Source organism: Rissa tridactyla, chromosome 4 (genome assembly GCF_028500815.1).
Source record: "Rissa tridactyla isolate bRisTri1 chromosome 4, bRisTri1.patW.cur.20221130, whole genome shotgun sequence".
Taxonomy (NCBI): Eukaryota; Metazoa; Chordata; class Aves; order Charadriiformes; family Laridae; genus Rissa; species Rissa tridactyla.
Genome location: NC_071469.1, coordinates 3,786,772 through 3,800,448, shown reverse-complemented (window position 1 = coordinate 3,800,448; position 13,677 = coordinate 3,786,772). Strand labels below are relative to the sequence as shown.

Here is a 13,677-nt window from a genome sequence, read left to right as displayed (position 1 = left end):
AGGACGAGAGGGTGGGCTGAGGCGACGGGAACGGGCTGAGGGATCGGGGCAGGGCCCAGCTCCTGCCCAGCGGGCGATGCCTGTATGCAGGAGCGGGCAGACCCGCCTGGCAGGGCCCTGCCGTGACACGCAGGCCCCGGGAAGGACTGTGATTGCCGGGGCGACTCTGGCACAGGCAGCGCTGATGACTCCCGTCCTGCCCTGTTGCTCAGCCCCACAGCGAGCACGCCTCCTACCCCGGGGCTCTGCTCCGGAGACGCGGCAACCCTCCTTTTGGGCGGGCACCCGTGGGCGGCGGGAGTGTCGCTTGCCGGGGAAGAGAACGGGCGCTCGCCGGGGCCTCCGCGGGGGAGCGGGTCTCGAACCCGCGCTGAAGGGGCGCCCGAGCCTCCCCGCGCGGTGCATTCTGGATCCCGCACTGATTTATGCAGGAGCCGCAGAGGGCGCCGGGAGAAGCGGGAGGAGGCGGTGGCGGCGGCGCTCGGTGCTGGCGCGGCGGGTCAGGGGCCGGCGGCGGCGATCGGGGCTCTCCCCAGCGCGCAGGGCCTGTGCCGCCCCCTCGGGCCGCGGCACCGTCGTCGTGGGACACAGCGGCACCTAACCCGGCCTCAGCCGGCCCATCGCCGGCCACCACGGACGTGGAGGCGGCGGCGGGCGGAGCCGAGCCGGGCCCGGCCCGGAGGGACGCGAGTCCTCCCGCCGCGGGGGAGCCTGCCCCGCCGCTCGGTAGCGAGGGCCCTCACGGCGCCGGGGCCTCCACGGCCGGGCTCGCTCCTCCGGGGCAGCGCTGAGCCGCAGCCGGCTGTGTGCGGGCTGCGGGGCTGCGCTCCCGGCGCCGCTGGGGCCTCCGGCGGGGAGGGAGGGAGGCCCGGCCCGGCGCTCCCCGTGAGGGGAGGCGGCGGGGGGGGGAGAAGGGGGTGAGCAAAAAAGCCCCATCTCCGCGGCCAGCAGCTTTGTTTGTCGGGCCCTGCCGCGGGGAAAAGGAGCGGCGAGACCCGGGCGGGCGAGGTGCCGGTGCCCCCGTCTCCCTTCGGGGCCTTCCTCGCCCGCTTCTGCTTCCCGGGCGCTGCCTCCCTTCTCGGCGGGTTTCTTTCACCCCCCTCGGCTGGATATCGCCGGTTCCGGAGCATCGCCGGTGGGACCCGGCTGGGGCGAGAGCGAGTGGAGGATTAATGCAGAGGAAACAACAGGTCTCCCTTCTCCGCGCCTTCCAAAGCGATACCAGCGCCTTGCTCTTGGGATTATAAATGTTTGAACTAAGACCCAGGAAACTGGAAGGAGAGCCTCCCGTTGGAATTAACAGAAGAGGAAAGAAGGGAGGCTTTTCCAAATCCTTTACGAGAAAGCTCGTGCCGTTTTCCCATGCTGTCCACGCTCTCTTTAATAATGCGATTGTGACCTGAGTGGAATTTATGAGCGATGAACTATTGAAGCTTATTGCACCACTGCATCGGACTACATTTTTTATTATTTTTTTTTTCCTCAGCACATGATTCCCCCATGCCAGCTGTTTCAGGACCTATGGGCCAGTAATAGAGGGACAGGAAGCTGAGACAGTTTATTTTCACATTCTTGTGTTCTGGGGACTTGGCTAGTTAGCTGAAGCTGCTGCTGCTTTTTACCGGATCTGCTCTTTTCTCAGCAGGTTTACTTGTTTTCATGTGCACGGGGTGTTTCAATTAAACAGACATTGGACTAGAGCTGAATGGATGCTTTGCAATCCGAAAGGTTTTTGGGGGTAACAAAAAACTACTAAAAACAGAGAAGAACTGGTACTGCAGGAAACCTGGGGCCTGTTTTCCAAGCCTTTATAGTTTATTGAGCAAGGTAAATAATGTAGTGGTGTTGAAAATACAGGGCTTATGGTAATCATGCATGAAAATGTTATAAATCACTTCAGGCTGTTCCAAGTCTTTCAAGGGATTGAGAGGTCCCACTGTAAGGCTCAGAGTAAGTTTAACTGTTCTTTAAAATAAGTGTGATATTGAAGGCTAAGAACAAACTTTGTGGTACCTGAGAGATTGAAAGAACTATTTTTTTTGTGATCTGCCTTACGTTCTTGTAGGTTTGTGATGTTGAGAGAGGCGGTCTGAAGAACTTTAGAAGCCTTAGTGATTCAGCGAGCATTTGCAGTAATTATATTAGGGATTTTTTTCCATGCTTTTAAAAAACGTGATGCCTTAGCCCCTTGTAAGGATCTGTTAGGGTGTCTTAAAAGTCTTTCCAATTTAACAATAGTACAGTGTTTACATTTGCATTGTTAATTATATTCGTACTCTGCCTGAATTATTTTTGCTTACTTTTACTTTTGTTATCCACAGTGACAGCTGCTACCACTTCATAATGATATTTTTGCTTTTTATCTTCCTTTACATGTATATCTCCTGAATTGGACTAGTGGATTTACCACTAATTTACATGCATCACTTTTACCATAGACACAGCCAGCATAAGCTCACAGTACTGTTTTAGATACTATCTTTGTATGTTTCAAGTGTTAGAAGAAGCAGATAATGATTCTTAAAATATGCAGTGTAATCACTTACTGGTTTAAGTGTGTAATTTTTGGTGGCGTGCTGCATGCCTTATCTTTGTTTTTTTAAAGATCTCAGCAGCAGTTTACTCTTAACAAAAATATAAATCCATTAAAATGAGATCACAGTTTGAAACATAGCTGTAAAAATCTGGTTTTGCAAGAAGTCACAAGATTCTCATTATGAAGTGATGCCTTGATTAAATTGACTGTATACCTTTTCTCCTGCAGTCTTAATGAAATAGTGGCAAACACTAAGGTGTTGGCAACCTTTGCTGATGCTATCATTGGGAAAGCTGAGTTGGTATTATGGGTAGTATCCAAAGTTCCTATGCTTATCCTGTTTAGATTTGTTTGACTTTAAATTTATGGTCTTTGTTTTGTCTTATTTTGTTTCAAGATGATGTGTGAGGTGATGCCAACCATCAGTGAGGCAGAGATTCCCTCTGGGGGAAATGGAGGCCATGGTTCAGGTTCCCCGTTACAGTCAGATGCTGATTCCCATTTTGAGCAATTAATGGTATCCATGTTGGAAGAAAGGGATCGCCTTCTGGAAACACTAAGAGAAACTCAGGAGACGCTAGCATTGACCCAGGGCAAGCTTCATGAAGTTGGTCATGAGAGAGATTCCTTGCAGAGACAGCTCAATACTGCGCTTCCACAGGTATGGACATTTTGAAAGGAAGGTATCTTTCGATAATTTTTGTATTCTTTGTGGGTTTTTCTGTTGGCTTTTTGCATATTTAATTTACTGAAGAGTCAGGCTATGTTAGGGGAAGGTGAGTCTCGCTTAGTACTTTCCTGAAGTATCTGTTGGTGCTTGCTCACTTTGAGAAGGACACAAAAGCAAGGTGAGCAGGGAACATCAGCCCTTTCCCTCCAGTATGCTTTCCCAGTTTCTGCCATTTCTTTGGCTTAGCTCAAGCTTGAAGTCTTATCTACATCCTTTTGTTTTATAGAACTTGATGGACTTTCTTGTGTCACTAGTATTTTTTAATGTTGTTTCTAACCAGCTGATTCATTCACATGCTTAAGAATAACGTGCAGGCCATTCTGGGAAAGAAAGCAGGCCTTTCTGTTACAGTTACGGACTTTGATGTAAAAACTTGAGAAGTTTAGGACTGCTACCTTGTCATGGCAGTGTAGAAGTCTGAATGTGTTGTTTAACTCATAGTTTCTTTTGGAGAGTTTGGATTTTTTCTTTTTTTAGGAGTTACTAATTGACTTCTGGAGGATGCAGTGTACCAATATACAGCCTGTAGTGCTCCATGTGTTACGTAGGGCAGTAGTGTGTAGTTAGGAAAGGTGGTTGGTGTCTACAGGACTTGTTTTTTATCCATCCTAGTTAAAAAGGATACAACTGAACTTTGAACGCTTTGAAAAGCATTTGACTGTAGGCAAAGCAGAGGCCGCTTTCAGGTGTCAGTTAACTGTTGATAGCCTTAAACTTTCTAGCATGGTCGGTTGTTGTCCCAAGCATGTCATGATGATGTTATACTTGCATACGTTATTTCAAGAATATTTACTGTTTTTACAAACGTTTACGTATGCTTAAATATTGTGGTTCCTGTTTATACACTTTAAAACAGTAGTTCTAAACCCGTCTGTTTCTACTGCTCTCATTATAATGTAATCATCATATGACTCTTGGTATGGTAATTGGTACTGGCAATTACTCAGGGATAGAAACTAAAAAGTAACACATGTTAATCTAGTTGTGTTACAATGGTATGATGGAGATCAGAAAGGGGATGTTTTCAACCTTTGCTGCTCCCTGTGTTAAATCATGTGCTGCAGGCAAAAATCATTCTTTGGTGTTTTTTTTTTTTTTTGTAATAATTGTGGCTTCTCTTTAGCCGCTATTTCAGGTCTGCTACATTAATGGATGCCATTAACCAATTGTATCATCTGTAAACTGTTATACTTGAATTTGTGGATAAGTAGAATCACCCAAGCTCTAAACTGTACTGTTCCTCTTTTCCCTTTTCAGTTCTCAGCTTTCCTTCCTAAATCTAGTAAGCTACTCACATGTAAACATTTCTTTCTAAACATTTCTAAAAGATTAACGCATTTAAAAAAAACAATTCCCATTTTCAAGAATGTCGTAATTGTATGGTTTCATGTGAAATCTGTAGGAAGGCAAGTCTCACGGTTCAGCTGAGAGAGACATTTTAGTGCAATTTTATATAAATATATAGCACTGTAGATTTTGTAGATTGCTGTTGAAAAATACTGCTGTCGTGGTGTGAAAACTATGCCACTTTTGTCCTCAGTGGTGCTTAAGCTGAAAAGATTGTGGAAGGTGACGATTGATGCCTTCAAAAGTCAAAAATACTTCATTGTTCTTGCTGCAATCAGGAATAACTTCTGTATTTGACAAGTTTTTGTTGTTGTTATGGTGAAGATTCACTTACTTCATAGGTGTAAATTTCTGATGAGGTGAAAAGATGTGGGTTGTTTTTTTAAAAATTCTAGTAAGTGTTCACTAGGAAAACTTTGCGGTGACTGTAATATTTCAAACTATTCAAACGTTTTTGTTAATTATTTCAAGCTGAGCATTCTTTTGAACCTACTGCCTCAAATGACTCGTTGTTTAGCTGTGGATTTCAAGGAGGGGTTGAAGCAGGATAACTTTAAATTTACTGACAACCACGTTGTATTTTTTCAGGAAAGAAGGGATTTAGTAGTCCACATTTTTTTTTTTTATCATAGTAGTTGTTTTCAATTTAGTAGAAAGAGATGTGAAGATCAATTTACCTAGTTGTAGAAATACTAGTATAACTGCATGAATTACTACATCACTGTGTAACCAATGTATTATTTGTCCCTCAGACTTGGCATGTAGCTGTAACACGTCTTTGCAGCTGATTTTGGAATACTTTATCTTAAGGAGTATTGAATTGAATTGTTTGTGTGTACACTTTTCCTGTTTCATATATTTAGCTGAATCAGCCAGTTAGACCATTCTGATAACAGATGGAAACTCCTTGAGTAATAGAAGGAATGCCAGATTGACTGCTTCTGTACCAAAATGACTTTGCTGTTTTTAGTATGAAGACACACAATTTTTAATGGCATCACTGTACTTGATTCCTTACATTAGCTGAGTTTCTGTGTGTAAAGAAGAGGCTCGCACCGGTGTGTATGTAGTTATAAAGTGGCAAATTGGTGGTTGTGTATTTGCACATCTTGTAGATTATAAAAGTAAACAAAATTTTTTCCGCAGCAGTGATGTGCATTCTCTGAAGTATCAGAGAAGTAGACTTTTCTAGTGTACTTGTAGTGTGGTGGTCAGCTAGTAATTTAAAGACATCGGTTCTAGCTCACGTAAACCCGAAACAACTGTTTAAAGTAAGGAGACTTTTGTTCTGGATGTCTAATTCACAGAGAGGAGAGCTTTCTACTCTTACATAGATGTGCTTTATCTGTTCCGTTTACACAGAGTAAAACTGACAAGTTTTTCTTGTATGGACAGCTGGAAATGAAATACATCAACACTGTCTTGATAAAATAACTGGATTCTTGGCAATGCTTTTTGTTTTCTGGGAGTTACCTTCTGTTACATATTACCCTAGTCAAACTGTACTCTGACCTTGGAAAATGAACTTGATGAAATCAAGTTGCTGTGCAAGAACTTAAAATTAAATTTATTCTTCCTATAATTTTTCATGGAAAAAATGAAAATTAACTGTACTTTGAGAATTTAGAGAACTGTTACTTTTCATGTAAACACATTCAATTATGATTTAATTATGGTCAGAAAAATAACTCCTCTCTGTTATTTTTCATGCCCTCAATGTGTCTTCTAGAGTGTATTCCATAAAATTCAAGGTTAGCATGCTTAAAATTTGTAAGTTAATCTGTGAAACATACAGGATGCTACTGCATTTAAAAGTTAAATTTTGAACTTAAGGTAGCTGAGGTCCAAGTGACTATCGATTCTTGCTACGAAGGTGTTGCAGGCTAGAGTTCATTTTGCTGGTAGAATTTGATGTAGAAATTTCTGTAAATAACAAGAAGATGGTTGTTTTAGATGGAGAAGACTAGAGTTGAATTTACAGGGAGTCTGGTACCTAGCACAAATAAAAGCATAGTTGATGAATGTCACAGGATGACAATTTTAATATGTATTTTAAGAGTTTTATAAGCTGATGTACAAACATGCTTCTGTAAGACAGAAACATTCTTATGAAGATCCATCTTAAAATTGTGCTTCTAACCTTTTGGTCTTAAATTTGTCATACTTTCTTTTCATTTCTATGCAAGGTAAGGAAAATAAAAGAAGTTTTTTCTGCATTTGTGATGGTCCTGTTCAGAATTTCTGTATTTAGCAATGTATATATAGGGGCAGATGAGAACTTTCTGTCAAAGGCTGTGAGTGTCTGTGTGTAAATATATTGTAATGTGGATTTACATGTGGGAATAAAAACTGCCTATAACTTTGGTTTGGCTTCAGCTTTACTAGGTTGCCCGTCACATCTTAATTTAAAGTGAGTCCATGGCAGGCTGTCTTTAGTTGCTCTCTATCTATAGTAAATATTTTATTGCTACTGCACACTTCAGTTAAAAATAGTGTGTGATCGTTTATATTTGTATTCAGGTAAATTCAGGCACGTCCCTATAGAATGATCTTCCTTAGACCATCTCAGAAATACTGTTTGATGTCTCACACAAGAAATATCTAAACGCTTGGTCAGAAAACTGTCCTGTTATTGTTTTATAATGATGAACTTAAGGATCTAGTTGCCATTTTAATAATGGTGTTACTTGGATTTCCTCCAGACAAGTTTTCAATAATACAGGATGTCATAGATGTAGAAGGGAGGTTTTGAATTGTACATAATCTGAAGAATACAGTTGCAAAAAGTACATTAAGTAAAGGGCTTGCCAAACTTTGCAGCAGCTGAGATTTCCTTAACATTTTAAGTGCAATTCCATTTACAGTATTCACAATTGTTCAGCCTTGAGGTGACGTAGCTTATATTTCTTGCTCTAGCAAGATGTGGTACTGACTTCTAAATAAAAGACACTAATCTCAGCAGAGCCATGTGTCCACAAATGATAAAGATCCAAAAGGATTTCAGATGTGCAGATGTCTGTCAGAGCAGACATGTCCTCCGTTTCTCATCCCGTTCTGGCAGCAAAGATGGACATGAGTCTTTCCGTTGCGTTTTGGCAACTGTAATTTTAGTCTCATCTATGTAGAGTTTCAGTTGCTAAATTTTACTTCGCTTTTACTGTTAGTAAATTACTAAATAGATTTGTCTTTACCCTAAGTGAGATGGAGATAGGAGTTAATGTTCTGAATTCTTCCCTGACCGTATCAATAAACCTTAACTTCCCTAACATTTATTTCTTTACAAGGCATAGAAACAGACAACTTCTGTCCAAAACCCTCAGAATATGAAGTTATCTGAAAGTATGCTCTACGATTGGGCAAAAAGAGCAGTAGCTATGCTTAAATAATGTAGTGGAGTATATTGAGGACCAAGTGTCTAGCATTTGTTCTGACTTCTTAGTTTCTCATTTAAATACGTTTGGATGAGTTTGTTTATTGAAACATCCCATCCCTGCCCAGCAGACATCTGCCTGCCTATTGTTAGCAACTTGCTGTTTATACTGTGCTTTTAATTTAGGTTATCTTGATTATAAATAAACCTTTTAGCTAGATTAAATTTAGAATGAGTTTTAGGTTTTCTTGTATTTGAGGATAAACCTTAGTGCTGTTCTGATGTCCCATCAATCCTTTAATAAAAAGATTTTATGAAGTCTGAACCTATTGTTTTTATTTTCCTTAGTTTATTTGTAGGAACAATGTTTTGGTGACTACGCAAAAATGCTTTTTGTTTGTTTTTAATAGTGGATGTAGCCCAGAAAGATGAGCTGGTGATTATTTTTTCCCACTCTTCTGTTACTGTGTACAAATGTCTGATAATGGGTTTATTAATGTTTGGTGGGCTGCAGTCTAACAAACAGGCTGTATGTAAGCTTGGGTGAAAAGAGCTATATAGGAAACAAGCTGTTTTAAAAATATATGGTATATTTAGAACCAGGTGAACTTCACATATTTATTCATCTATGCTAACTTGCTTGTAGCCTCTGGTACAGCAGGTAGTGTTTATTTTGGTATTCTGGGAATTCTTTGTCTGCAAGCCCTTCTATTTTTCTCAGTTCTTTTTAAGAGTATAACTAAAAACTACCTTAAAGATGTTTGTTAGCAACACTTACAGATTCAGTTTGTCTACATAGTTGCAATTTCCACCTAGATCTTTAATAAAAAAAAAAAGGGAAAAAAAAAAAACCTCTTGGATTTTTTTTTTAAAGATAAATAAGAATTAAAAATGTAATTCCCTCCCTCACTTCCCCTTACAAGGTCTTAATGTTTTAACATTCAGTGGCCTGTGGCTTTGGTTTATCCTTTCTGGTACTTTTTTAGGAGAGGTGGATGTTGGTTTTACACACTATAGGATTTGACGTTAGAACTAAGAGTACACATTTGTTTGTGTTTTGATATATGTAGATCCCTTATAGTTAACAATGTTGTCAGAGAACCTGAATTTTTGGAGAGAACATTTCAGCTATCTATTAGTAATTTTGGGTTGCTTTTCCTAAGTTAGCACTGCATCCAAGAACTCAACTAATATACCTCACACTAACTTAATGTTGCCTTTTTTTTTTTTAGTTTTCCTGCTTGAAAGAAATATGATAGAGGTCTTCGTGTAAGCTACTTTTAGCAATTTAGGCAGCTTAAGTCACTTTAAGCATGTAAGGCTGACTGTTATCTGTTGACATATATTAGAAAATACTTACCATAATCTCTTGCACATATGGATCTCAAGCTACAAATACTGAGAAAGGATAAATTCGCATTGTGTGTGTCAGGTAATCTGGGTGTTCATCATTTTCCAAGTGTATTTTTTTGTAAGCCTGCCTGTGGATTCTCCCAAGTGTAAATGGGGAAATGTGTGGCAATTCTTGCCAGGAAAAATGTTTTCACATTCTCCAGGCTGAAGGAAGAATGATTATTTTGCTGTCGAGTGGAGTGAGCTTTTTATTCAGCTTGACTTTTCACGGGAGCACTTGGAAATACTGTTTCTGCATTTTGTAAACCCCAGATAATTGTGTAGTGAGCTGAATACGTATCTGTAGATTGCTTGAGGAGATGACTCTCCTAGTTCATATATTCAGAATTGGAGGAGGACTGCGGTTACAATACTTGTGAAAGTCAATGCTCAGTTTCCTTCTGATGTGTTGTTTTCCTTTAGGTTCTCTGTAAATTGATGTGAATAGTTGGTTAACTTGGTTTTTGCCTATGACCTTTATCTATTTCAGACTTTACTTTGGGTTTTGTATAAGCTCTACTGAAAATCATCTCTCTTCCTTCTAGTCGGCATGACAAGGCTCTGGGGCCTGTTCCTACAGTGTCCGGTGTTGTAACATTTTTAAGAAGAAAAGCTTTGTTGCTTAATGTTCTCTTCTGCTATTCCGTGGTGGCTAGCCTTGAACTTTGCTCAGGTGTTTATGTTCATGTCTACTTGGGATATAGTTTTTGAGGATGGTAGTGAAAATCTTAATGGGAATACAATTTTGGTTGCATTTGAAATAGACTATGACTTTTGATGGGTACATAGGAATAAGAACAGTCAACATATCTTTTCCTGCAGTTCATCTGTTTTATGGTTATGTTTTCAGAAATAGAAATGTTTAGAAATAGTATTTTGTTTTAGAACTTCCATGAAGTGCTCCAAGATTCCTTAATGAAAAGATCCTTACACTACCAGTATTAGGCATCATCAGATACCATCAGGACAGATCTTAAACAAGGACCATCCCTTGTTTAAAGGGCCACATGGAAAAAAGCTTGAAAAATTTGATATGAATGTCCTAGTTTTGTTGAGGAGAAAAAAGAACTTCCACTTGGAAAATAAGCAAGTGTTTTCTATTTCTTTCAATAGGAAAATGTGCAGCCTTTGGTTATTTTTTTAAATTTTCTTTAATTTTTAATTTTTTTTTCTTTTTATTCCCCCCCTGCATATAACGTTAGTCTCTATTTGGGTATGCTCTGAGCCATGCTGTGTTGTGCTGTACTCCTATTGCTAGTACGTGGTGGAGTTTGGTATCTAATTCTGTTTCATATCTAATTGTCTAGAAATATTCTGAAGCACAGTGCTTACTTTTTTAAATCCTACCTCCCATATAAATACATACTGGATTTGGTTCTGTTCAGTTTACATTACATGTAGGGAAACATTGTTTTTAAATGTGTTATTTTCCTTTTATAAAGAATTGCAGGGTAGAATATCTGGTAAAAATGAGTAAAGAGTGTAGACTTTTTACTGTTGAAAGAAGTGAGATTTTTTTTTTTTTCCCATCTCAAATTTACAGAACTGCGCACAGTATAAGGATATAATTATATAAGCTTAGGTAGCTGAATAATTTATATAGTAAACAACAAAACAAAGCCTTAAGATGTGTAGTTTAAACAAAGAATTTTTGTGTCGACCTATACAAAGTTTAGGCTGGCTTGATGGGTAGTTGAAAGATCTAACTAAGAATGTTCATGTGAAAGAACTACCTTGGAACTGGTGCCCATTATTAATAATTGTCTTCTCAACATTGACAATTTCCTGTAATGAGAAATGGTGTTTATTTTGAATTCCTTGAAAAGAAATTTTGGCTACCCAAATCCTTGGTGTAAAACCTAAAACTTTCTTTAACGTGGAGAGGTCTCACTCAATAAAGAGGATCATAAATTCCTGTTATTTTAATGATACTGGATTCCTGATTATCTCAGTAAATAGTAACCAATTTTGTTAAGCTGTTTTAGTACTATTTCTGAATTTTCAAGCACGATCATGAAACAACCCACTGAAAAGGGAGAAAGAGAGAGATCTGAAAGTGGAATTGCTCATTTGTTTTATTGTGAGCTTCACAGAATGCTTGATATGAAAGTTTTCTCACGGTGTAAATCAAAATTGTTCTAAAGAAGAAAATTAAGGGGAAAAGGGAATTCTTCTGTACGCATCTAAAAACATCTAAAAGGGCTTTTGTCTTGATCAACGGCATGATTTAAATTGTGGATTGGCGAGTTGTGGATTCTCAAATGTCATATGTGAGCCTATCACAGAAATAATTTAGCAATACATACTTTTGCCAATGTCATAGTCAAAACTCTCCTTTTCTTTGCACTCCTGCCCATAAATGGGAGATCTGCTAGCTGAAATGGTGGGTTCATAGGTCTCTGTAAAGCTTCCGGAATGAATAATACTGGATCGAAACTCTGTTACTAGTTGTGCTTTTCACTGTAGTTTGTGCTTGAGTGAGATGTGCGTTTACTGTTACCAAGGGGAACCTGAATTCTGTGTAATTCTATGTTCTTTAAGGTTCTGTTGTGTATTGTATTTAGAGTCCTGACTCTCATCTCCCACTTGAATCTCTTGCTTCTACTAGGATTTAAGACATGGGCTACCTTTTGTGTTTTAATTTAGAAACTCAGAAATAAAAGAAGCTTTTGACCCAAATCAAAGGTCATTTAAAGATTTAAGTGGGATTCTATTGTTCAAAGAGTTACCTGTAGTACTAGAAGTTCTTCCGATAACCTAATCATGGGGGTAAAGGATGATGTGAGAGGCCAAGGTTGGAACAGCAGAGCACGTATGGAGAGCAGTCTTGGATATTTGGGTGAATCCTGTTGGGGTTTTTATGTGTGTCTTAAGTAAACTTGTAATTTCAGAATATCTCTTCAAAGCGCTCCCTATTTGCTGGATTACATTTGGGTGAACAACTAAAAGTTTGGTTTAGATAATTTCAGAGGATGCCTTGGGATACCACTGTGAATCTTTTTTTTTTTAATTATTACTTAGGAATAAAAATAATAATACATTTTTCATGCAGTATTATCACCTTTTTGTAGTTCATGGGGGGAAAAGGCTTGGAAGGTCATAACGTTCTTTTAGCTTTGTGTGGAAGAACACGAGGCAGGTGCATCTAGGAATTTATTTCTCTTAGAACATGCAGCTTGAGTTTTCAGAATGTCTTTGGAGGGTGTGGTTCGCCAACATTATCTTCCAAAAGATGAGCCTTTGTTTTAAGAAATCTGGAATTACTTTACTTCATGTAAAGTGGAAATGAAAAAAGCTTTTTAGGATTTTGGCTCTCGCTGCTTGTCCATGCAGGAAAGAAGCCGTCCTTTTCCCCTCCTGTAATCTTATTTATGCTGATGCTTATATTCGTGTAACTCTGATCCCCTATAGGAACTGTGGTCTTTAGAGACTGCGTAATACTCTTCTCTATTTTGTGCAATGGTTATAAAAGATTAAGTCCTGGGAGGCAGGGAAGAGAAATGGGCCGAGCATGCCTTGGCTCTCTGCGGAGTAGGAGGCTGCAGGGTTTCCCAGTTGCATCATCTTTCCCTTGTTTGTAGCCCAGCGTGGAATAGAGCAGGAGCTTCTTCCTCTCCTCAGACCAGGTTCCTCACCAATCCATCTTTCACTTCAGCATTTGTTACTGGTTACAGCACATTAACAGACCGTCTGCATCTCTTCATCTCTTCCTTTTTTTTTTTTTCTCCTTCCCTGCCCTTTCGCGTTATTCATGTCCCTGGTTTTGTTCTGTGATGCTACACATTTTCTGGGTTGAGGTAGTTGATTATGGATATCTTTTGTGGCATACATACTTTGAACCTTAAAAGAAGCTTAACACCCCCCAACACACCCCCGCCTCCCCCATAAAACAACTCAGTCTGTGTTGCTCAGTTAAGTTTTTCAGTGTTTAAATACCAGGCTTGTCTGTTGTAACACCTGAGACTATACTCTTTCTGCATGGGCTTTAGAGTTGCCTTTATTTGTAAAAATTGAGCAGCTTTTCCGTGGAATAGTCCAGTTATTTTTATTCTGTATATTGCAGATTTGGATATATTTAACTTCAGTCAGCCCAGTAAACGCACTTAGCATGTAAACTGGGGTGATAGAGTACAAAGAAATAGAAAAATAAAATGCAAAGAGCCTGCAAGTTGAATTTCCTGCTGAAGGCATGTATCTGTGCTCATTGAGTATTACTTGCTTAAACAAGTTTGAAGTTATAAGACTGAAGTGTTCATCACTTGGCAAAAAAAATAAATAAATATATATATAAAATAGGAGAGC

The 13,677-nt window shown here is 39.7% G+C and overlaps 1 protein-coding gene across 6 annotated transcripts in view; it reads left to right on the top strand.

Moving 5' to 3' along the window:
- The first annotated feature begins 899 nt into the window (after positions 1–899).
- The window catches only part of PPFIA1 (PTPRF interacting protein alpha 1), a 60,410-nt gene continuing 47,632 nt past the window's right edge, over positions 900–13,677 (top strand). For 5 of the 6 annotated variants that reach the window (XM_054199776.1, XM_054199773.1, XM_054199778.1 and 2 more), the window contains exons 1-2: positions 901–1,827; positions 2,934–3,197. In XM_054199776.1, coding sequence (XP_054055751.1) covers positions 2,934–3,197 — 264 coding nt within the window. In that variant the 5' untranslated portion in view covers positions 901–1,827. Of the gene's footprint in view, positions 1,828–2,933; positions 3,198–13,677 lie in introns of all 6 variants that reach the window. The other variant, XM_054199779.1, reaches the window with a different exon arrangement.